This window comes from Centropristis striata, chromosome 12 (genome assembly GCF_030273125.1).
Source record: "Centropristis striata isolate RG_2023a ecotype Rhode Island chromosome 12, C.striata_1.0, whole genome shotgun sequence".
Taxonomy (NCBI): Eukaryota; Metazoa; Chordata; class Actinopteri; order Perciformes; family Serranidae; genus Centropristis; species Centropristis striata.
Genome location: NC_081528.1, coordinates 34240683 through 34266674, shown reverse-complemented (window position 1 = coordinate 34266674; position 25992 = coordinate 34240683). Strand labels below are relative to the sequence as shown.

Sequence of the window (25992 nt, the reverse complement as noted above, 5' to 3'; positions counted from 1 at the left end):
ACTCTCCATCATCTGGTTTAAAGCATGTCGAATGACATCAATAATCTGTGATTACCTAATCAGTGAAAACACATCAATAATACAATAAAAAAAAGACTAAACTCATGTAGACTAATTGATAATTTAATAATATGGTGCTCTCATCAGAATTTAAGGTCTACTTTATTTTTGTGGCAGGCGCAGCTCGTTATGAATTGTTATAAATTATTTATGACAATTTGGCTGCCCTCCAAAATACACAATACATTCATTGTATTAATTTCATCATCATTCATTTTTATATATTAGCCTGCGGTGTCACTAAGTCAGGTCTCCTCAGCATTTTTGCACAGTCTCAAGGCATGCAGGCAGCCCTCGTTTTAACTTGTTCAAATTATCTATTTCTAATTTTGGGGATAAACAGGACAGGATGCAGGTCAACTGCTCATCAGTCGGGACTGTCAGGACATGTGGTAATTGGATGTAATAATTATAAAGATTTTTATTTTAGCAACAGCTCAGATTAATCTAATAGAGTTCACCTGCACTCCATCAGTGTTTTTGTCACTGACATTGTATCTATTGTCTCATTTGGTGCTTAATTATTTACCTTCCAGGGTGGTTCAATTGCAAGAGTACAGTTATGATGGTTCTGCGTGATGTTAGAAATGCTGCACAGTCATTTTGGTTGATGGTGGTATTAAGAAATACCAGATCTTGGGGTGGTCCGTAGCGTAGTGGGTTAAACAGGCGCCCCATGTGCAGAGGCTACAGTCCTCGCCGCGGCGGAGCCGGGTTCGAATCCGGCCTGAGCTCCCTAAAGCCGCATGTCCTCCCCTCTCTCTCCCCCTTTCTATCTGTCTCACTATCAATAAAGCCTTGAAAAATGGCCAAAAAAATATATATCTTAACAAAAGAAATACCAGATCTTTAGGTGAATAAACATCACATACACAAAGAGACTCAATATGTGTAATGTCATGCCACTATGAATACTGTAAAATGATTTTTAACTGTTCCTCACAGTCCTAGGACAATCTGTTAGCTCATTGATATGTAAGTGGTTCAATAGCTTGTAGTACAGACATTTATAAAGAGCCACAGTGGCTAAAGCTCCAGTAACAATGTCCAGGCAGAGGGCCAAACCTCCCTTCTGTGACACAGCAGAAACAAATCCTCTTTCACACCAACTTTCACCCCATCTTTGCTCCTTATTGACTATTTTTGTGTCGTCTCCAAAGAGAAAATACCGAGCGCAGACTTAGAAACAGGATAACCCCACGAGTGCTGTAAATTGGTCGGTAGCTCTTAACTACTCGCTGCTAATGAGAGACAATCAGAGACTTTACCTTCTGCATAAATTTCAGTAATTGCTTTTGTTTTCCAATAACTAGAGGCACTGAATATGAATGAGATGAGCGTGTGATTGTGTGTCCATTTTTATTTGTGTGTTTGCATTAGAGTTTATCACAGTGTGTGTGTGTGTGTTTCCTCCAGAGGCCTTTCACACTAGCAGGGTGCAGGAGTGACATGTCCCCTGAGGAGCAGCACCAGGGTGCATATTGAAAATGGCCTGCGATACACTGTAGACAGTGTGTGTGAAAGGTGCTGACAGCTAATCGCCCCCATGTGTTTTCAAACTCCTCTCAACCAACTCTCGCTCTCAATCTAACAGGGAAAAAGACAGTAACGGTCTCCTTATCACGTCTCCATGTGACAGCCTTGCCTTAATAATGTTTCACGTCCTCGCGCTTTGACCTGTCGGCTAATTAAAAAAAGGCTGGCCTTTACTTTATTTTTGAACAGATTCCGAACAACATCCCAGCTCTGTAAATTTAGCTCACTCTTTGATTCAATTTTATACTCCATTGATCTAATGTTCTCTGATGAATGTGATGTTCTTGATTTCTCACTTAACGATTCAAATGTTAATTTGATAAGCCTGCGGTTTCTGCCAATGCTACTGAGCTCAGCAGTAAATTCTTCCAGGCAGCGTTGGCAGCAGAGCTGTGAAATCTGGACACGAATGGTGACGGTGTGTTTGTGTGCACATTTCAAGCAGAAAAAAAAGCTAATGTGACCCTTTAAGGCTCAGGTCAGGACACAACCGCATCCATTTCACTGGCCTTGCCATTGGCGAGGGATCATTTGTTCTATTTATTCAACTAAAGACAACTAAAGACAGCACCTTTGATCGCCCCGAACGCTAGTGATTTGTATGTCACTGTGTGTTTCTGCAGTATGCATGCATGTATTTGTCTGTAAGTGACATTTTGAGCTTATTATTGCTCTTGTGGGCATAAACCCATTGACACACTTCATCCAGTCCCTGCAGTGCCTTTAGGTACACTGGATGTGCTCTAATACAATTTCACACTGTTGCACTGACCTGTATTGTGCTGCTTTGACCCACGTAATTCCTACACACTTTGTCCTTCCCAACAGGGCTCAGCCAGTGTATGAATACATTACCACAACACAATAAACCATGATTTGAGATCATCCATCGTTCAAAAATAGCAACTTTATTTTTTCCCTCTTTTTTTTCCACTAGCGCTCGTAATGGCAAAATGCGAGTTCTCAGCTTCAAGATGGGATTGGTGAGCTTGTGCAACGCAGACGTCCAGGAAAAGTACAAATGTAAGTCTGCTGCTCACTCATGTGCCTAATGCATCTCCTCAACTGCAAACAATGAGCCAAAACAAAACGGCCCTGATTGCCAGTATTACATAAAGACATCCACTTAGTCTAATGGAGGAAATGAGTCTGCTGCTATAATGGAGAAAGCCTTCTTTACTTCTACAAAGTACACCGGGGGCCTTAAAAGGATTGCCTGCCAAAGACACCATTCATGCACACTCTCTTTCTACGCCTCACACTCCCATTTTACTTCACGAGTCAACTAGCAGAAAGCTAAGGCGCTCCCTTTCTCCTTTTTCAATCATGAGATATGTTTAACTGGTCTTTTGTAACCCCAGTTAACAAGTTATCATGAAAATAGAGTTAAAAACGGAAAGTGAGCATTTGAACCAATGACAGCTGGACCTGGAACAGCTTGTAGTTGATACAAGATCAGAGACTACACTTTCAAACCCCTGCCAGGGTTATTCGTGCCTGGAACACCATCTGTGTCAGCTCTTAAAGACCGAGATATAACAGATATCCCTTCAATTGAATGATCCCTGAGGTGAGGCAGTCCTCTCTTTTTTTTTGGGTTCAGGTAGACATGCAGCGACCTTAACAGTTTGTAATTTCACAAACTGAGCCTGTTTTTTGCCAACTCCAGGCATCACTAGAACAATATTTGCAAATAAATCTGAGGCATTTGCATCATTCAGCTTTAAAATAACAAATCGTGGGTGTTTATTTCCATCATCACCAGTCTTTGGCTTGAGGTTTAAAAAACAAATATTTGCATATGTATAATATTTATTTCATTTTGACTTCATTAATATACACAGTCGCCCATAAAGTTGGAATAATTTTGTCTTCAGACACAATCCTCTGTTAATTGTGGTTTCATTTTCATTGTGATAAGTTTGGAAGAGATTGATTAATAAAGTTTTGAGAAGATATACACTTTATCTGTCAAGAATAACTTTAAATTGTCACAATCATTTCAAGGAAAGAGGTAAAAAAATATTTTATTCCAACTTTATGAGCAACAGTGCATATTTGCTTTGCTTGTTGTGTGAAATAACCAAATAAAGAACACATTTCAAAAGAAATAAAAATATATTAGTTATTTGGAAAAAAATAAACATTTTTAAAACTTTAGGTTACCAAAGTGTTACAATTTTGTTACTTTATTAAACTGAGAACACTGTAAAAGAGTAAAAACAAACAAACAAACAAAAACAAGGGTAGCAACTTGTAAATTACAAGGTAACCCTTCTTAAAGCATACCTTTATCGTCTAAGTGGGACCATAATTTACAAAATGAACATCATGCTGTATTGAAGAAGACTTGAAACTAGCGATTGAGACCATAAACAAATGAGGAAAATGTTATTGGAGGTAGTAAATCAAATGAGAAGTAGGGTTATTATCTCATGAACTTCAATATGATCAAATGTCTTTTTGCAACCAGTGGAGTCGCCCCCTACTGACCGTTAGAAAGAATGCAGGTCTAAAGCACTTCAGACCTGGAAGCTAGGCCCGCTTCTTCTATACAGTCTATAGTACAGCCTCATAGAGCTGCTAGTGTGGCTGTAAACAGGTGGCTGTAGTTTATTTATTCATGGCCATTTCAGTACACTTTGTACGCTTGACTAAAGGCGTTTTGTCTATAACTATGGCTGTGAAATCCAAATATTGCAAAGAGGTAGTTTTACACTAACTAGTAATCATTAAAAACTTCAAAAACAAACTCAGTAATGAACTATCAGATTGTTGTTGTGGCCTGTGCAGCCAACTCCAGGAATACCATTATCACACTGCAGGGTTGGCAGCATTGCAGGCTGCATGTTTCAGATGTAATAGGCCAGTTTACTGCAGTAGAGTCTCCATAAAACGTGCCCAAAACTCATCTCTATCAAACAGCTCAATGTGAACATTTAAAATGTCAAACACGCCTCAGCTCTGGTTACGAGAGCTATATTGAGGAGGCTGTTTAACATGCAGGTGTGAAAGCCAAGTGTTGTCCCTGTAGGGTTGAATAAGTACACAGAGAGGGGGATACATGGGATGCTTATGCTGGCATTGTGCTGCAGCCTCACACGCCTGTCAGCATTCATCTGTCTTCAGTGACAGGCAGAGTCCCAGTTAGCTTGGTAAAGGCCTCATTCAAAACCTGACAAGACTCCACTTATGCAGTTCTTTCATCTCAAAGCAGACCAGCCAGGCCACTAATACCGATTCTGTCTCTGACTATATGTCACAGAAGTGAATTTTATTCCACATAACTAGTTTTGGTCAACCCTGTTGCGTCGGATTGTAAATAACAGCTCATTGCAGACAACAGATATGTTGCTGTTTGATTGACAATCTCAGCACACATTTTTTATATTCAAACTAAAGTTATGGCAGTAATTTAGCAAAGAAAGTGCCCCGCTTTTTAAATTGTGCATGGCCTTCTTAATTAAAATCCCTGATTTACATTCTGAAAAAGCTGGGAACATGAAGCATAAATACAAATGTTTTAAATCAGCAGATGTAGATGTGTACCAAAAATGTATGCAAATGTGAAGATAATACAAATGACTGATTTTCATGCATACAAATGCAGTGCACAATTAATGTTGACTACGCACAGGCGTATAATCAGATTAGAAACTGCATAATCAATATGTTACTTTTTGCATTTTCTGGTGGTTGCAGACTTATTCCGTCAGGTGTCTGGTCCTGGAGGTTTGACGGACCAGCGTCACCTCAGCCTGCTGCTCCACGAAGCCATCCAGATCCCCCGCCAGTTGGGTGAAGTCGCTGCTTTCGGGGGCAGCAACGTGGAGCCCAGCGTCCGCAGCTGCTTCCGTGTGGTGAGGACACAGTTATCTGCATGCATGTCACGCCTACACACGGGTCTGTGTTCGCTATGCACATACACAGACATATTATGAACAGTGAGAGCAGATTGAATCATCCATCTGGAATATGTTGTGAGTTCACCTTATCCCATTTGATCAGATAAACACTGTTCTGGCATTGATGTCGTCTTATTTCAGTCACAAGTTTCAACCACTTATGGATTTTTTTGTGGCCCAGTGTCCTTGTTAGTCCAGCATATTGACACTGTGGTGGAAGAAGTATTCGGAATATGAAACATTTGTTAGAAGGATAAACCCCTTGAGATGCACATTCGTGTTTTTAAGGGGGTCCTTGACACCAATGTTCAAAACATTATACAGGAAGCAGAACACAAATGCACTCACACATACACATACACATACAAAAGCTCTCCCAGATAGAAGCACTCCCACCCCCACTGACTCGCTCAAAAAATAACAAAATGCACACAGTGAATAAATGTACACATAGCTATAAATAGCTATATTCACATATTACATGCACCTACACATTAGAGATACATTATTTCCATATCACAAGAATAATTAGAAGCATGAGCAGGTTGTTTGGAGATAAGTAAGAAGGGATGCCTTGAAGGGATGTAAGAGATCTAATTGGAGCAGGCAGGTTGTTCAAATCAGATGGAGCTTTAAATTTTGCCCATTTTCTTATAAATCCTGGGAAGAGAGAAAAATGGATGCTCAGTATGCCTTACACTATACGATGACCTATATGGAATTAAATTGTGTTTTAAGTAAGAAGGATAGTTAAATGTAATGGAAAATAAATTACAGCAAGTGACAATGTCTTCTAGTTTCTGAGGTATTCTGCTCGACAGAATCTGCATAATCTAGTATTGGAAATATTAACTGTGAAAAAAACATTTTCCTCACCCGTAGGGCAAAACAATTAATAGAACAATATAATGATCTTAAGCTGCAGTTTATTAATTTTTTAATCACTTATACAGTATGGGGTTAAATAGCAACTTGCAGGTTAATCATTTTACTGAAAAGAAAGTTGAGAGTCAAGGCAGGGGCCCAGATATTTCAACTTCTCCACTTTCTCAAGTGTTGTTTCATGTTGGAAAACTAATTGACCAATTATTGGTTAAGTGGAGAAGATTAGACGTAGAGCCAAACATACTGAGAGACTTCCTGTTAATCAAAAGTATGAATACCTCACCCTGCATTCTAAAGTTAATGTTTGTAAGTATTATCAGCAAAGTCCACATAAAATAATAAAATGTGTAATTGCTATATTCATTGTGCAACTAAGACAGTCGCCCCATGGTTCCTGTGATGAATACTAGGTTCTGGACGGATTAACATGTTAAAGATGGAAAAAGTCTGAACACGAAATTATGCTCCCATGAACATATATTACTGCCAAGTGACATTTCAAGCATCCAGCTCTTTTCCAGCTGAGTCAAAAGGGTTTTTAATTATTAATTAATTTCGCTGAAGATGCGTGAGATTTTTTTAAACACATACAGAAGTACTTCATCCTTCAGTTTATCCCAAACATTCAAAATCAAACATCTGGAGATATAAATGTTTTTCACTGGACAAAAAAAAGGATGAATAATTGTAATCTGGGGAGTAACTTTAATTGCCAGAGTAAACTGGTAATGTATTAGAGTAAACAGTACAATATGTATCTCTAGATGTAATTGCTGAATTCACATAAAATGGAAATACTCAACTAAAGTACCTTGACTTTGCTTTAAATGCATTACTTGAGAAAATGTACATTGTAATATTTATAATGTTTATAATATTTATATATATATAGTAATTTACAATATACATGTATAGGTATTTACAATGTAATATAAATTGTGTATAGTATATATATATATATATATATATATATATATATATGTAATTGTTTATATTTGTATGTGACTATATTGATTATTCATATATATATATATGTATATAGATATAGAGACCATATATATATATTTCTCAATTTTTTTTTGCTTTTTTGTTTTGTTTTTTATTTATTCATCTATTAATATTAAAACTTGTTGTTTTTTTTATTTGCTTGCATGTTCGAAATAAAGACAATCAATCAATTCCACCACTGCTTGAAACAAGTGAGATACTGACCATCACTGGGGACTTTTGTAAGGGTTAACGGTGCTAATTTAAGTGCCTGCATCAAAGTCTTATTGTCCCAATGAGAAATTTTATGCTGACCTTCAAATCCCACTTATTCATGCTATTATAGTATACTGACATATCTCAACCCCTAATCTATTAATTACTGTCTCTGGAAATAATTAGTGACCTCAGGATAATCAGAACAGAACTTGTCTGTGCCAAAAGAGAATTACAAATACAGAAACAGAATTTTAATGTCAGAAAACTTAAAAAATGTATGACAAAATCAAACATGTTCCTTTGGATGGTTTCCCATCAAAGTCCAAGTATGAAAAAATGATGATGTCAGCTATGTGAAGCCCATTGTGTCTTACTGACATTAGCAGAGTCCGACTCCACTTCAGAGGAGAGAAGTTATAATTATTTTACCTAAAGAAGCCCCAACTGAGTCTCACAAACATTGCATCGCATTAATATTGCATTGCATTGCTTTTAATGCATATGAAATACAGTCGGTGGTAGATAATGCATCATGGTTGTAACCATGCATTGGGCCGTAAGTGAAGTCCAAGAAGTTTAAACTAGAAAGTTGCTTATTATAGCATTATGATCTATTGGAATAATTGATATGTTGAAGTGAGGTCACAGAGTCCAGAAGCGTGCAGAGCAATAATAAGCTAATGAGGTGAAATGCTCAAAGCATTTGTCTTTCTATCTTTTCCTTGTTCTGGATGCATTTGAGGTTGTATGTTTGGTGCAGGAACTTTGCCTTGTGACATTCACTTTGAGACCCCAGATAATTAGGGAGTTGTTAGGTCCAGGCCACAGCCTATTTTGAAAGGTGGCCTATGCATAGCCTTTTAATTCCCTCATTTTCAAGGCAGACCCTAATTATACACACTCTATTCCGGTCCATGCTTGCTGTATCAGCTACGGCTGATTAAAATCAATTCCTTTATCCATTTGCACCATGTTAGAGCGTTTAGTCGCAGATGAAATATCCATGTTATGCGTATTGGGGGGTGACCCATTCGCCCGTTTATCACTTTGCTTGCAAATGAGTGACATCAGTTTGCGGAGATGTGGTTACAACAGTTGGTGACACCAGGGCCATCTCAGGGGGGAGCAAGGCCCAGTCGAACCTGACCTGTGTGGCCCTGCTCATTGACATGCATGTGCATGAATCAGGGTCACACCCACATGGCTAGTCTAGTTGTAATGCACACAGCTAATGTGCAAAAGCATACTTTTTGCCCTCAGTTGGAAATTTACAATAACCATCAAAGTGATGTTTATAGATGGTTTATAAACCAAGTATTAACCATTTACAAAGTACTATACATATTAAATCTTTAAATGTTTTCAAAAAAATTCTAAAATGTATATGAATAATTTTGAAATAATTTACCTACTTAACATTGGTGTTAAAAATGTTATAATGAGTGCAAAACTATTATTAAACTAATAATTATAATGTAATTATTTGTTAATGGTAAAGTAACTATATATACTATACTATACTATACTATACTTTTTTCCAACTATTTCGCATTTATAAAGGATATATATAATATATATATAGTTCAACATTAATACATTTTCTATTTACCATTCCAAATGGCCTATATATGGTTTATAAATGATGATTAAACTTTAATAAACTATCTGTTTACCATTTGTAAATGGTGGTTATTGTAAAGTGTTACCGGAAATTGAATAATAAATGTGACTTGCAAAGTGGTAGGTCTTAAGCGTACACTGTGTGTGTCTCAATGTGCACTTTCTATTTTGGTTCATGTATGTGCAGCAGCGTGACGTTCAAACGGGCTGCATGAAGGGGAATATAGATCAGTGTGTGTGGCGTGGTGATTAAATACTCTCTCAGCCAGTCACTTCATTGGTGTCAAACCTTTGAAACAGCCGTGTCAATCATGGTTAAACTTAACAACGACAGCTCAGCGAGGGGTTGGCTTTACCTCAGGAAATGTCTGGATGGCTCAGAGCGTCACAACATCAGCACACATCAACATTAATCTGCAGCCAAAGACAGATGGAGTATGTTTTTCCATCAGATAGTTATTATTTAATGATATAAATAAAAAATAAATGAATTGATTTTGTGAAACCGTTTATATAAATTCTATTTAATTCCACTTCATACCTTCTTGGTCACATAGTTCAGTAATAATTTTACACAACAGTATTTGCAATGTGTTTCAAGGATTAACATGAGGAGCATCTTCGGCTAAACAGATGAAAAACGAGGCTATGAGCCCAAACCACTGGACGTCTACGTCATAAAAAAACAGAATATCAAGGTATTACCGAGCAGTCTGAGGTGGTTTGGTTATATTGTAACAGCCTTGTCAAGGTTAACAAAGTGAAGTGCCGTGAACTTCACAGAGGTCCAGCTCAGAGAATGCAATCAATCCTGCTACCTTCACATGGTGCAGAGAGTTCACGCTTTTCATACATGAATTTCATTTTAGAAGTCAAAAGCAGCCAGTTAACAGGTGGTCCCTGGCTGCAACCTCTTATAGTCGTTAACTTTTGGAACAGGTGAATTGTCTTGGGTCAGAAATTATGCAGCGGTTATATAGAATAATATGATTGTATGTCCAAAGGTTATTGGCTCAAATTCAACTGAGGGAATAGCTCATTCACACACAGCATTAACTGTTTTAATGCTGTGTGTGAATGAGCGTGTTGTGTGCTGATTTTTAATTCACGCCTGTCGTTTAATGCAGCTATTCTCAACCTTTGGGTTGGGACCCCAATTGGGGTCGGGAGATGATTTCTGGGGGTCGCCAAATCATTTTGGAAGTCAGCTCTGTCTCCACCGTGTTAAAATGTTCATGTGTTAATGTGTTTCTAGTCTTTTTAGTCACTTAATGTCTTTTTTGGTAATTTTGTGTCTATTTTTGATCATTTTCTGGTCAGTTTGAGTCTTTTTTGGTAATTTTGTTTCCTTTTTTGTCATTTTGTGTCCTTTTATAGTCATTTTGTGTCTTTTTTTGTTTTGTTTTTTTCTTTTGGGGTCATTTTGTGTCTTTTTTTTGGTCATTTTGTGTATTCTTTTGGTCATTTTGTGTCCTTTTTTTAATCATTTTGTGTCTTTTTTTGGTCATTTTTTTTATTTTTTGGGTCATTTTGTGTCTTTTTTGGGTCATTTTTTTTCTTTTTGGGGTCATTTTGAGTCTTTTTGGTCATTTTGAGTCTTTTATGTCACTTTGAGTCTTTTTTGGTCATTTTCTTTCCTTTTTTTGGTAATTTTGTTTCTTTTTTGGGTGATCTGAACTGTGCGTGTGAGATTCTGTTCAGTGAGTGGGGGTCGTGGACAACATGCATGTTAAATTGGGGGTCGCGACTCAAAAAGGCTGAGAACTACTGGTTTAATGGATGTATGGTGTAAAAGCACAGTGTTTTGATGGATAACTGAATGCTTATCACTTTACTTTTCCAATGATGTTTAAAGCGTCCCATCTGCTCGGCGTGCTGCTTTGAGACGCGTGGCGTGCTCGGCATAGTCAACGCCACGTCCAGGTGTTCAGTATGTGAGGAGCTGCTGGTTGACCTCCCACATGGAGCTGGCTACTTTACTAGCAGAGAAGAGCTCCTTCATCCCCGGGAGACTGCACCTCACAGTCTGTGTGATCAGTGCACACACACACACACACACACACACACACACACACACACACACACACACACACACACACACACACACACACACATTTATTATGCTACTCTGCTTGAGCGGTGGAGGAAGCTCCTGGGAAATCAACCTCTTAATGCATCTCTGATGCAGACTTAATGAGAATTTAGCACATCACGGATTTTCAGCGCTTGGCGAGTCATTCTTTTATTAGGTTGACTTCCTTTTTATCCCACTTTCTGGAATTCTCAACAGGGTGTCTGCAGGGGGAGACGGACTGCATGCAGACACACAAACACACATACAGGATACACACAGACACAGAAACCATGTCTGCTGTGTTTGAGCTTTATAGTTGTTTAAGTAGTTGAATAAAAGCAAAATATATCCCACTGTGAGGAACATCGTCCTCACCTTCCTCCTCTTATCTTTTATATTCTCTTTGATTTCCTGTAGCTCGCTGCTGGACCACCAAGAGGAAGCGCTCCTTCTCCTCTCATTACTTTGTGTACCTGTCCTGCTGTTGGTCTATATTTGGATTGTTTACAGTCTCCTGCTCTTCTTCACTGCCTCCCACCTTCCTTTGCCAGGCCCCAGGGAAACATGCCATCGAGGTGTCTCACTTCCTGGAGTGGATGAGCCTGGAGCCCCAGTCCATGGTTTGGCTGCCAGTCCTCCACCGTGTGGCTGCTGCTGAGTCCACCAAGCATCAGGCCAAATGCTACGTCTGCAAACAGTGTCCCATCAAGGGCTTCAGGTAGGCAAAAGTTAACATGCTCACCTGACAGGAGATTCATCACATTGGGCTGCTTATTGTAACATCCTATAAAACTGTTATAACAACTGATATTAATAAGGAACAGATGCATATTCACTATCCAAAAAACAAACATTAGGTAGAATAAAAGATGTACTGATTATACCATAATGAGGGTGTCTAAATAAATGATCAACTTTGTGTAAGTTGAATATTATTAATACAATAAAAGTACTGTGTAGTTTAATAACTTTATAAGTCATATGCCAAAATAAATCTTAAGAATATAGTTTGCCTTTGTAACTTATGAATAAATAGAGGGAATATTACTTGTGGGGACACTTTGAAAGTCAAAAGGAGAAGCAAAGAAATCAGTTTTAATAGTGACAGCTGGTGTTTTCATTACAAATAAGAATCACTGCTCACCAGATAAAGACTTGTTGGAGATGCTGGAACTCAGATACGATGTATGATAATAATAAGAGGGCCAGCCGCGCACTCCAATCTGTGCAATAACATGAATTTATTGGGGCAGGCTTTAAGCATTATGCTTGAAGGTCCCTGACAAAAAACACTTGCCTCAAAAAATAAACTTGTACAGATTGTAATGTCCAGATGCTATCCCTGTTATTATGCAATATCTTCATTTTCCTTCAAATCTGGCACATAAAAGATTTTGTCTGTGTGCTAAGTGGATATAATATTCAAATATTGATTTCACCTTTCAGAATTTGAAAGTACAGCTCTCTTCCTGCAGCTCTCTCCTCTCTGCCCTAAACCCCTCACACCAGATCAGCATGTGCATACTGTATGTATGCACTATATAGAGTAACCCATAAGAGTACAAGTCATTTGTAATCATTCCAACCGTTCTTATGATCAAAATGCCATTATATAGCAGCAATTATATGATAATTTTGTCTGATACAGCAAGTTTTCTTTGCAGACTTGTAGCCTTTGAGACTGTCAAAGGCTCTAGATAGCTACGCATATATGAACATTGAATTCGCTGCAGCTGTGAGCAGAAGCGTCTCTAGGATTTTGACACATCCGGGGCTCAGCCCAGAAGAGTTAAGCAGATGCGCGCGCCAAAATTTTGTAGACATAGAGACATTCTCCACATACCCTAAGAACACACAATTCAAACTACACTTGCATTCAGAGACGAATGCTTGGTTAAGTACAGGGGTGCACTGCAAACCTGTCATATCACCGGTGAAAAAGGTGAAAACGATGCAATCCCATAACCACAGATCATCAAATGAATGACCCATTTTGAATTTAGTTTGCACCCATGTACTGACATTAGCTAGCTAGGTAACAACACATTGTTTTTCCATTTAACACATTAGCAGCTACAGTAAAAGAGGCAGGCTGTGCAGGATCCCTGTATGCTAGCTAGCTGCTATCATGCATGAAAAAGAAAATAAACAAGATGGCTCGACGTTATAGCCTAACATTAACTTTAGCTACTTTCCCCTCTAGATCCATAGATTGTGTACCTAAAAATAATTAAGCTTGGGCTTCTTCTAGACTCTAGAAGAAGCTCAACACAATTCTCACACACTACAATTGCATTTACAGACATATGCTGATAATAAAAGATAGTTTTTTTCCCCCATGTAATATCAACTAGCTGCTAGCTAGCTAATGTTAGCTACTTCCATCTAGTAGTTCCAGCTGCAACACTCTTCAAAAAAATAATTAATTGTTACTCAAACCTGTCCAAAAACACTGTTTTATCGAAGCATCAACATAAGATAAACGTAGTTTGAGGATGTGATCTTAAAAAAAATATATATTATTATTTATTTATTTATTTTTTAAACTAATATTCGGGGCTAATTAAAAAACATCCTGGGCTTTAGCCTTTGGATATAGTTAGTATAAGGCCAACTATGAGCAACAGTTTCTCTCCAGCTCTGAAACATTTCACGTGTTTAATTGCGTTCATTGACTCTCTTATACTCTTTTGGAGAAGTCAGTCTTCCTTTTCTTTGGGTTGCTTTGCAGTGTAGCTTGTTGTTGCAGAAGTCTCCTCTCCGTGTGTGCATCTGCATTTGTAGAACAGAAATAGAATATAACACCATCTCTCTCTCAATATGACCTGTGATTTCCCAAAGTCTCCTGTCATGGGGGTGGATTTTCTGAAGTCTGAAAACAGAGCCAAGAAGAGGTTCAGAAGTCTAGTTTTCTCTCAAACCACTTGCATTGCAATTAAGGTTATTACAGACATGTTGCCCAGTAACGACAAAAAACCTGCCTTTTAGATACAGCCACTAATTTAAGAGGTGACTCAAATGGAGTTCACCCCTGTTTGATACAAAAGGATATGTGAAAGAAGCATATAAATTCAACACACAGACACGCACCAACTCGTTATACTACACACACACACGCACACTGCTCTGCTCTGCTCAGTTCTCCTGCATCAGTTCAGCCTCTCTGCTATATTGATCTTGACAGGTATCGCAGTCTGAAGCAGTTCAATGTGGACATCTGCCAGACATGTTTTCTAACGGGCCGCACTACCAAGGGAAAGAAGCTTCACTACCCCATCATGGAGTACTACACACCAGTAAGACAAACATTATCTTGTGCTTTAACGGAATACAAATTCTAAGGCTCCAGGGACGAATAAAACTCAGCTGTGCTCCAGAAAAATGCTACTACCTCCTGATTCCTGCTGCCAGGCCTAGATTAGCCCCTTCTGTACTGTAAGACCTTTATCATCTCTAAGTGTATACTGTTCCGTATGCTTATACTGCCGCGTCCAGATCCATAGTATGCAGAGATTGAGTGCCACTCAACAGTAACATCCTTTTTGGCTCACACAGTGCACATATAAAGTGCTATTTGGAGCACACATTGTGCTCTAAACCCCAATAAAACCAGAGTCTTAAGCAATTGCACGTACAGTCTCCCAACTCGAGTTCATTCCAAAGGAGTAGCTGTAGCTGAAGTGCTGGAGTAGACTGAGATCCTGCCAGATTTAATCTTTAATCAATTCTGAGCCGTAAAATGTGGCAAAAGGCCATCTGTACAATGATTTTTTTTCCACTGGACAATATTTTATATTAGCTAGCGTCAGTTTTTCACAAAGGTGAGGCAAGCAGACGGCCATAGATTTCTGTTATAATAAAGAGAGAGCAGGAAACAAGAGAGCTGGAGGGAAAGAAAATGAAGGCAGGAAGCAGAGAGAGCAGCAGAAACTGAACGAGACAGAGGGGGGGTACGTTAGTCATCTCAAGTTAAAAAGAGACAAACCAGTGTGCAGAGACAGAGTGGACACATTTGAGATGAGGTCATTTTGGAGAAGGTAACATTTTCAAGAATTTTTAAGCGGTGTAATTTGTCTCCAACCCTCTCCACCACCACCACCTCTCAACCCTGCTCGCTTCCTAAATCACAACTCCAGACAACCTCCGGAGAGAAGATGAGGGACTTTGCCAAGACTCTGAAGAATAAGTTCAGGTCGAAGCAGTACTTCACAAAGCACCCACAGAGAGGTTACCTGCCGGTTCAATCTGTGCTGGAAGCAGAGAGCTCGGAGACGTGAGTCCCACACATAAACACACAAACAAACATCTCTCTGTCTCTGCTGTTTCTGTCATCTGTCATCACTTTCACCCATTCAAACTGCTGCTGTTGGATGCTCATCATCATCCTCTGACAATTCCTTGGGCTCCCTAACTTGCTAAGGTGGGTCAAAAGGACAAATCTGTGTTCTGGGAATTAATATAATGTTATTCCTGTGATCTCAGTCTGGCTCAGATGCTGTGTTCACATGAGCGAGTCTGTCCCAAAGGGAAAAACAAAAGCGATGAGACTAAAATCCATGAGATCATCACAGAGCATAGCTCAGGGCTACGACAGTACCCAGGACGATTTAGTATGATTATGGGTTCATGTTTTGGCGGCTGTGTCACTGTTAGGGTCACCTTTTATAACCTCAAACAGCTCACGAGTTGCAGATGAGACTGGAAGCAACATAGATATATGTATAAAAAGTAAAAGCACTCATTATGCAGAATGATGCCGAAATGATGCAGAATGTTTATATAGTTTTACTTATAATATTAATTCATAATAATTCTTGTATACCCAGTATTTTAACGTAGTATCAGGTCAAAACTGAGCTAATTTTAACATTTTTGTACACCTTATGTGGTACTTTACTTCCAGCCTGGAGACTCCTCAAGGGAGTTTTTAGACAGTGTTCGGATTTTAAAAATTCAGCCCTCCGAAAAGGCTTGACAGGAAGCACACTGAAGCAATAACTCGTGTTTTATCCTTGGTCTTCTTTTATTTGTTACAAAATGACCACAGGTGACCACAGGTCATAAACCTGAAACGATTAATACAAAAACAACAAGTTACATACAATAATATTAATGAAATTGTAGCTTTAAATAGCTATTTTACTTTTTACATTAAACAAGCATTTACTCTTTTTAAATATAATCAAACGTCTTCTTATGAACTAAAGTAATGAATTGCAGTAACATAATACCCCAAAAACTGTGTCTTAGCTAAACATTAGCAGTTAACAGCTAGCAACACCTAACTAAGTGCTAGCCTGAAAGCTAATGAAGTTAGCCCTATGCTAACGGGAGTTAGCGACAATGCTAATGGGAGTTAGCGACAATGCTCAGACTTTTCAAAATAAAACGGAGAGGCACAAAACCCTTAAATAATTATTTAGAGCTACAAATAATGATAAATAATAAAAGTCTTGACAGACAGTTTTTTAGACAGAGTTTTGGGTAGTTTTACTTCGACTTCATGTCAAGTTAAAAATGAAATAATTTAACACACATAAGACACATACTCATTGAATAAGGATGAAGGGATCTCCCAACATTAGAGAAACTCAGAGCTCAACTCAGCTCCTTAAACAGAGGGAGGATCTGGACTGAGGAGATCTGGAGCACACGTTTATAACAAGAGCTTTTGACAAGGAGCACCACCTCCACCAATGTTGCGACATGAAGCATCAGAGCAAGAAGAAGCAGTGGCAGTGTGGAAGTTAAAACTGCCTGAGCCCAGCTGACAGCTGACTCTAATTGGATAGACAGTGGCGGCAGTCCAATAGTCAAAAAAAATTACTGTCCATGTCCTGAACACTTTTTCTTGACCTCAGTGGAAAACATCATGACGTCAAGGAAAGATGTAAAAGAGAATTCATAAGAACAACCACAGAGCTCAGAGAATACATCTGTACATCTGATATTATTGATGTGGTCTCCTGTGGAGAAACTACAATGTTCAAAAGATTGACTACAAAAAGCACATTTTAGATACTTTGCCCTATGCGTTCTTACATTGTTTTTTCATGGAAAACCTGGTAAAAAATTTGACTTCATTACTCAGGTTGGAATGAAGAAAAGGAATTATTATAAGCTTAGGCCACAAATGTGAAGCAAAATGATGTCGTATAAAGAATCATAGCTCACACTCTCCCTCCTGTCAACATAAATTCCCATTAATATGACTGTATAAAGATGCATGTAATAGTCAAATTTGAGTCGTCACGTGTTTGACCTACACATCTGCTGCTGAACATATCGTTTGTTTGTTTTTGTCGCTTTAAATGTTGCTGCTGCAAGGGAACAGATGGCATTATCTCCTTTAGTGTTGTGAGGGGCGGTTCAGTGTAGCCCGTGCTAATGGAGATAAGAAAGGAGGAAGCACTGGAGCACCTTTCCTCAACATTTAGAGAATTTTGATCAGCTCTTATCATGCCCACCATTTAGAAACCAGGGTCATTTCATTCAGTTAGAAACCTTGCTAAGCAAAAAGAAGTATTCAAGCCACGGTTCGGTCGCTGCTCTCATGTACCCAATGACATATTTTGAAAGCATGTATAAATATATACAGTAGTGTTCAAAATAATAACAGTCCAATGTGACTAACCAGATTAATCCAGGTTTTTAGTATATTTTTTATTGCTACATGGCAAACAAGGTACCAGTAGGTGCAGTAGATTCTCAGAAAACCAACAAGACCCAGCATTCATGATATGCAGCTCTTAAGGCTGTGCAATTTGGCAATTAGTTGAAAGGGGTGTGTTAAAAAAAATAGCAGTGTGGCAAAGGCTCAGCCAATAATCAGCTCCAGGATGATCAGAGACAGTCTGGAGTTACCTGGAAGTGCTGTGACAGTTAGAAGACGTCTGTGTGAAGATAATCTATTTACAAGAATCCCCCGCAAAGTCCCTCTGTTAAAAAAAGACACGAAGAAGAGGTTACAATCTGCCAAAGAACACAACAACATCAATCATGGATCAGTTTGCAGATGTCAAAATACTTGAAGAGGTCATGTTGCCTTCTGCTGAAGAGGACATGCCCTTGAAATGGGTGTTTCAACAAGACAATGAGCCCAAACACACTAGTAAACCAGCAAAATCTTGGTTCCAAACCAACAACATTGATGTTATGGAGTGGACCTTAATCCAATTGAGAACTTGTGGGGTGACATCAAAAATGCTGTTTCTGAAGCAAAACCAAGAAACGTAAATGAATTGATGAATGTTGTTAAAGAATCTTGGAGTGGAATAAAAGCTGAAAGGAGCCACAAGTTGGTTGACTCCATCCACACAGATAAAATAAATCCTAGAAACAAAAAAGTTTGTACAAAATAGTTTTGTGCCAAATTGCACAGCCTTAAGAGCTGCATATCACGAATGCTGGGTCTTGTTGGTTTTCTGAGAATCTACTGCACCTACTGGTACCTTGTTTGCCATGTAGCAATAAAAAATATACTAAAAACCTGGATTAATCTGGTTAGTCACATTGGACTGCTATTATAATGAACACTACTGTATACTCATAAAACATCATAAAAACCATCAAAGTAAACAAAATAGATTAATTTCTTCATTAAATCCATGGTGTGAGACCGTGTTGTAAACCCAGTAGCTTTATGTATTACTGCACATCTGCACAAGCTCTCACCATAACTGTACAGACAGGATAACCTCACTCCAGATCCTGAACCACTCGTAGCTCATAGACATGTGCAACCTGTAAATAAGATTAATTTAAGCAATAACTCACTTCAGGCTGTGATGTGTTGTAATGTGATGTGATCAAACAAATCACGGCGTGAAGTGAGCTATTGCTTTCATAAAATGCTCATCAAGTAGGCAATAGGAAAGTTATAGACATGGTCAAAATGAAATGCATTTATTTTTTATGATACATATTAATTTTCATAATAAAATAGGCCCTCCTGGGCTGCCTGCACGTAACGAGGTGGCTGCTTTGAAAAGTGCACTGCTTACTGTTGTAAGTAGCTCTAAATATAAATATAAATATATAAAAATAGTCATTTAGCAGCTGGATCTTGACCACTGTTAATCCACTCCTCCATAGTTAGACCAGGAGGTCCAAGTTAAACTGAAATGTTTACATTTTGTTTGGTTTTAGCTCCCTAACTTTGTTACTTTGTAACATGTTGGCTTATGTTCGTTAGTCTGACGGCTTTTTTTCTTAGATGGAGCTTGACACTGAATTGTTATAAGGAATCAGACCTAGTTGTCATTGTAAAGGGTTACTATGCCACAGCTTACAACCAATTAGATTGCTTGATCTGAGCTATCCATCCAAGAGAAAATATAAGCAACACAAGTCAAAAATATAGGGAACCAGTGGTTTAAGCCAGTAGTTCTCAACCTTTTTGAGTCGCGACCCCCAATTTAACATGCATGTTGTCCGGGACCCCCGCTCACTGAACAGAATCTCACAGTTCAGATCATACAAACTCAGTTGATACAACAAATTTTGGACAAATAATGAAGCAGACAACAACTAAAACCTCTCTCTGACCAAAATGACCAATGAAAATGACATAAAATTAAGCAAAAAAAGACACAATATGACCAAAAAAGACACAAAATGTCCCTAAAAAGAAACAAAATGACCAGAAATACACAAAATGACAAAAACAAACATAATATGACCAAAAAAGGAAACAAAATGACGAGAAAAGATACAAAATGACGAGAAAAGACATAAAATGGCCCTAAAAAGAAACAAAATGACCAAAAAAAGACACAAAATGACAAAAACAAACATAAAATGACCAAAAAAGGAAACAAAATGACCAAAAAAAGACACAAAATTACCAAAAAAAAGACATTAAATGACTAAAAAAAACCCACAATGACCAAAAAAAGTCACTAAATGACCAAAAAGACTAAAACACATTAACACATTAACACTTTAACACAGTGGAGACAGAGCTGACTTCCAAATGATTTGGCGACCCCCAGAAATCATCTCGCGACCCCAATTGGACCCCAACCCCAAGGTTGAGAATAGCTGGCAGCATCATATTTTAAAACCATCATGTGTTTATTTATGTAAGATTTTAATCTCCAAAATAACTAAACTGTTAATGTAGTGGGAAAAATGGAAATGTGAAAGTGAATACAAGTTCCCCAAAACTATACTGAAATGCAGCACTTGTATACATGTACGTCATTTTTTTCCTTCACCGTCTCATTTGTTTGCATCCTAACAATGTTCACATATACACTCTTCTTCTGGATTACAACAACATGTGTGATTTTTTTTCTGCAACTCATTGACACTGTTAGAGTGCAGAAAATGCATTGTGCATTGCATGTATTGACGTTTGTGTTGTTTCCAGGCCGTGCTCTTCACCTAAGCTGCCCCATGCGGACACACACAGCCGGATTGAACATTATGCCAGCAGGTACGTGTCCCACTGTGCTCTGTGCTGTACATCAAATCACTACAACAAAGTCACACACTTCTCTCTCTCTCTTCACATCAACCTCTCCTCCTTTATATCCACTGTGCCTCTCCTATCTGCTCCCTCATGCTTTAGTCTTTGCCACACACTGATTGAGGTATTGATTCAGCTGCGTTGTGTACTGTACTCCAGCCAGGAGGGAGACCGTACGACTGTACAGCTCATCGCTTCCCCTTCCTCTTACCCAAACACACAATGCACGCTGGCGCACATAAGTAGAGCAGTGTGTGTGTGTGTGTGTGTGTGTGTGTGGGGGGGGGGGGGTCAGTGGGGTTCAGCGTGCCTAGCGGCTTGTCACTTGCTGGGGCACTGAGCCCAATGGTCACCTGGGAGCTGTTGGTGTGGATTAGTGTCTGTCTGACAGGTTATAAACAGGGCAGAGCACTGGACTCTCACACTGCTGGCAGCTCAGCCCACAGTGCTGCAGAGCACACACACACACACTGTAGGCTCAGTGGACATGTGTGTGTGTGTCATTGTGTATTTCTTCCCTGAAGCTTTTATACACAACTGCTTGCCAAAACAGGGATCGCACACCAACAGGAAAGCAGGGACAATTCTCCTCTTTACCCCTCCTATCTCTTTCTTTTTTCCCTTCCTCCTATTCTCTGTTTGCCTTTTATCCTTATCTTTGATCCCTTTCTTCTATTGTCTCCCACACACACACACACACACACACGTTTATTTCTCACTCTTCTCGCTTCTCCTCGAGTCATTTCTTCTCCTCCATTGTTTAATATTTTTTCCGTTACATTTACTCATCTGTTGCTAATCACAGAACAATTTGCATCCGGCAGCTTTTTAGTCCTGTTGGTCACTCAGAAATATCTTTAAACCCGCTTTAACTGTAGCTGTCAACAGCCTACACCAAGATAAACTGAAGGAACAGAAATGGAAACGTGGTCTAATTCAGTCAAAATGAGACACACTGTCTTCATTGGCCTGCTGAGAAAACACCAGAAGAACTCTAACAGCTAAATATAGTTTTACAGTGTTCACTGCATCTTCGCAGTATCTTAGCAACTTTACTCAAAAAAGCCTTTTATATTTTGCATATCAGAAAGCCATCTGTTTCTCAACCATCATTTTACTGCTTAAAAATGAATAAGTAAACGTCTTTATCTGAGACGATAACCGATGATCACTAGGCTGTGCTTTAACCCTTAATAGGACACTCATTGAAATTCCAAATTTCAACCCTAGGGAATATTGGAGGATATTACATACTGCCAGAATGTGTAAAAAAAAAATACGAAAATAATATTGAGAAAAAAGTTTACGAGATTGAACGGGCAAATCTACGAGAAAAAAATGTGTAGATTTATGAGATTTAAAGTGGTGAATCTGGGAGAAAAAAGTTGCTTTTTTCCGCTTTTTCCTCCTAAATCTGCGACTTTTTTTCTCGTAGATTTGCCACTTTAATCTAGTAAATTTGCATCTTTTTTCTCAAAATATTACCTGAAGTTACCAAATATAGTTCTTTGCCTGATAAAGGGTTAAAGGTAAATATTTCATATTAAAGTGTCTAATTCGACTCGACCTATTTAATATATTTTGTTGTGTTTACTTGCTTTATCCAAAATGTTTCCACATTTTTTAGAACCTAGAGAAGTTCATGATTAAAATCAAGGTTATCAGTTTGGTCGCCTGTGAATGGCCTCATTTCCCCTACACATGCATCAGCGGTGTGGTCACCTATTATCCAATTTTAAGCCACATTTTTACAAAACCCATTTTAGATCTTGATCACTTTAAGTATCTATTTTAACCGAATGAAGGATTTTGGTCATCGGATGTCTGGATCTGAAATTATCAGAGAAGCAAGTTGAGCTGAGCTGTCTGATGATCAGCATCAGAACGCTGGTTTTTAATGTGAAACTCCTTTATTCAGTGTTTTTTTTACCAATTTTAATCACCATGTCTGTTTGTTTTGAGAGGGAGACCTCTGCAGATAATTTGGCTTCTGGTAAACAACTAATTGCTCATATTAAGCATCTGTCATCACATAATGCTTGAAGGAAATGTTGAGAACAGTCTGATCTCAAGCCTACATATTTACTTTGCCACATTGTTTTCCGGACTTGCAGCCATTCGGTAATGGAAATAATACAATGGGTCCTGGAAAAGTCATGGAAAAGATTTTAAATTTTGTCCATGAAATCTGCATCTGGTTAAAATATATAGTGGAAAAAAAACCAAGGTAAAGAAAGTTTATTGTAAAAAATGTGGCTTAAAACTGTATAAAAAGCCAACTTATGACAGCTTCTGACAGATAACCACAACACTGACACAGGTGCAAACAGGATATGACATCATTGACAGTTGAACAATTTAAATGAAATGTGTCCTTGATTATATTACACATTTTTCTGAGTTAAAAAATTACTGGAAACATTTTAAATTCCCTACAACGGAACAAAATATAACATGGTCTGTTTGTTTTGAAAAGGAGGAGACCTCTGCAGATAATTCAGCTTCCGGTAAACGACTTATTGCTCATATTAAGCATCTGTTATCACATAATGAATGCTTGGTAACATAACATTTTTGTAGTCTTATGATATATCTTCTTTATACACTTATAAACACACACTCTGACCTCTTTTAGCAAACATCTTAACCCTTTATCAGGCAAAGAACTATATTTGGTAACTTCAGGTAATAGTTCGAGAAAAAAGTTGCAAATTTACTAGATTAAAGTGGCAAATCTACAAGAAAAAAAGTCGCAGATTTAAGAGATTTAAAGTGGCAAATCTGCGCAAAAAAAGTCGCAGATTTACGAGAAAAAAGTGGAAAAAAACATTTTTTTTCTCCCAGATTCACCACTTTAACCCTTAATAGGTCACTCATTGAAATACTTGCAAATTCCAAATTTAAACCCTAGAGAATATTGGAGGATATGACATACTGCCAGAATGTGTAAAAAACAAACAAACATGAAAATAATATTTTGAGAAAAAAGTTTACGAGATTAAAGTGGCAAATCTACGAGAGAGAAAAAATGCGTAGATTTATGAGATTTAAAGTGGTGAATCTGGGAGAAAAAATATGCTTTTTTTCCCACTTTTTTCTTGTAAATCTGCAATTTTTTTCGCACAGATTTGCCACTTTAAATCTCTTAAATCTGCAACTTTTTTCTTGTGGATTTGCCACTTTAATCTAGTAGATTTGCAACTTTTTTCTCGAAATATTACCTGAAGTTGTCAAATATAGTTCTTTGCCTGATAAAAGGTTAAAGCTTGGCTATTAGAAGAACAACACTGTTGTCACAACTGTGCCTAAACTTGTATATTTGTTTTAATGTTAGCTAATTGTTGGGGTACCATCCTCAATTTCTACTGAGTACATACATAAACATCACTGCTTTATTATCATTACTATACTCCCTCTTCCTCATTAATATCTTCGCTATTTATTATATCTTTATTTACTTTTTAGGTATTAGGGCTCCATGCAAGGCAAGATGCACTTTATATTCTTAAAAATGGGTACTCCCAATATCATAAAATTACCGTTGCTGGTATTTAATAAATGTAATGTGTATTGATTCTTGTGCATTTAAAATAGCACTTTATATTTACTGTGCAATCGGGCAATCTGCAATATAATTACGCACCTAAAACACTTTAACACTTCAGCACTCTGCACTTTAATCAACCCTTTGATATGTAAACGTAGCGTTTAACACTTGTGAAATATGTTTGGTCCCCTGACCCCTGACCCTTGACCCTTGACTCCTGGCCTGTATGTTCCATGATCCACTATACTTTTCATTGTTCTTGCTTTTCTTTTTATTTTCTGTTCTATTGTATTCTCAAGGACACGTTTTCTCTCCTCCTGCTCATTCTGGCCATGAAGGCCAACTGCCAACTTGTTGTTATCGTTGTTTTATTGATTTTTATTGTTATGGTTATGGTATTGACATCAACCTGCCAAAGGGACTAAAGATGGAAATTAGCTGTTGGCTATAATCTTGCATATTTACATGTATATGTTCATTAATATGTATTGTCCCTGTTTTAAATGAATAAACTCAAACTCAAACTCAAACTAAAACGCCGGCTATATTCAATAGTTTTGTTGTGTTCTAACAGTGAGAGATTAATTTTCTACACTGAAAAAATAAAATAGTTGAACCAACTTAATTGAATTGTTTCATTTGGTAACACTTAAATGAATTAAGGTCTTTAAAATTAATTTAAAATTAATTGTGTTAATCTAACTTATTAAATTAATTTTAAAGAACTTAATTCATTTAAGTGTTACCAAATGAAACAATTCAATTAAGTTGGTTCAACTATTTTCTTTTTTCAGTGTATCTTGTGACTTCTCCAGCCTCTCTGTTGCTCTGAGCCTCTGGCCATCTTTTACTGCTAAAGCTTTAAAAACAGCTCATAACTATGTACTTTTATTTTATTTCCAGCTGTGCACTGTCGCTTTCAGCAAATGATACTCAAACGGTAGTAAATAGTGATTTTGTTTGCGAGCCGCAGATCTGATGCTTAAAGTGAGTATTTCTGGCAGCAGGATTATATTTGACGGATTAACTTTAAATGATCAAGAAACGTATCAGCCACTGCAACTGTATGGCTCATTGACATGTTTTTAATACTTTTGGACAACAATAGATCTCTATGGCACAGAATCATGTATAATTTATATCCGGCTTTACCAGACACCCTTTGTTATTTGTTGACAGTAAGAAAAATATAGAATGATACTAGACTAATCCTTTAAACCTGCCTGTGAATGATCTGTACATGTTTGTAGATATTAAAAAAATGCAATAAAAACACAGTCTAGGTAGATATGTTTACACATGATTACATTTCGGTGCTGCTGTCAAGCAGCACCGAATCAAGCATTCATTGACTTTGTATACAACAGTTATGGATGTTTCATAGGAGGAGTTACAGATGAATTCATAACTGAATTTCACTGTTTTTTATACAGTACAGGCCAAATGTTTGGACACACCTTCTCATTCAATGCATTTCCTTTATTTTCATGACTATTGACATTGTAAATTCATCAAAACTATTAACTATTAACTAAACAAAACTATTATTCATAGTTTTCACAATGTAAATAAAGTGGCAAATCTGCGTGGAAAAAAGTCACAGATTTATGAGAAAGAAGTGGGGAAAAAAGCTACTTTTCTCACAGATTCACCACTTTAAATCTCTTAAATCTGACTTTTTTCTTGT

General features: G+C 37.8%; 1 protein-coding gene across 1 annotated transcript in view; it reads left to right on the top strand.

Moving 5' to 3' along the window:
• The window catches only part of drp2 (dystrophin related protein 2), a 248922-nt gene that overhangs the window by 198248 nt on the left and 24682 nt on the right, over positions 1-25992 (top strand). The window contains exons 14-19 of the mRNA XM_059345782.1: positions 2534-2619; positions 5299-5456; positions 11838-12004; positions 14471-14582; positions 15423-15559; positions 20660-20725. Of these exons, the coding sequence (XP_059201765.1) occupies positions 2534-2619; positions 5299-5456; positions 11838-12004; positions 14471-14582; positions 15423-15559; positions 20660-20725 (726 nt within the window). The remainder of the gene's footprint in view (positions 1-2533; positions 2620-5298; positions 5457-11837; positions 12005-14470; positions 14583-15422; positions 15560-20659; positions 20726-25992) is intronic.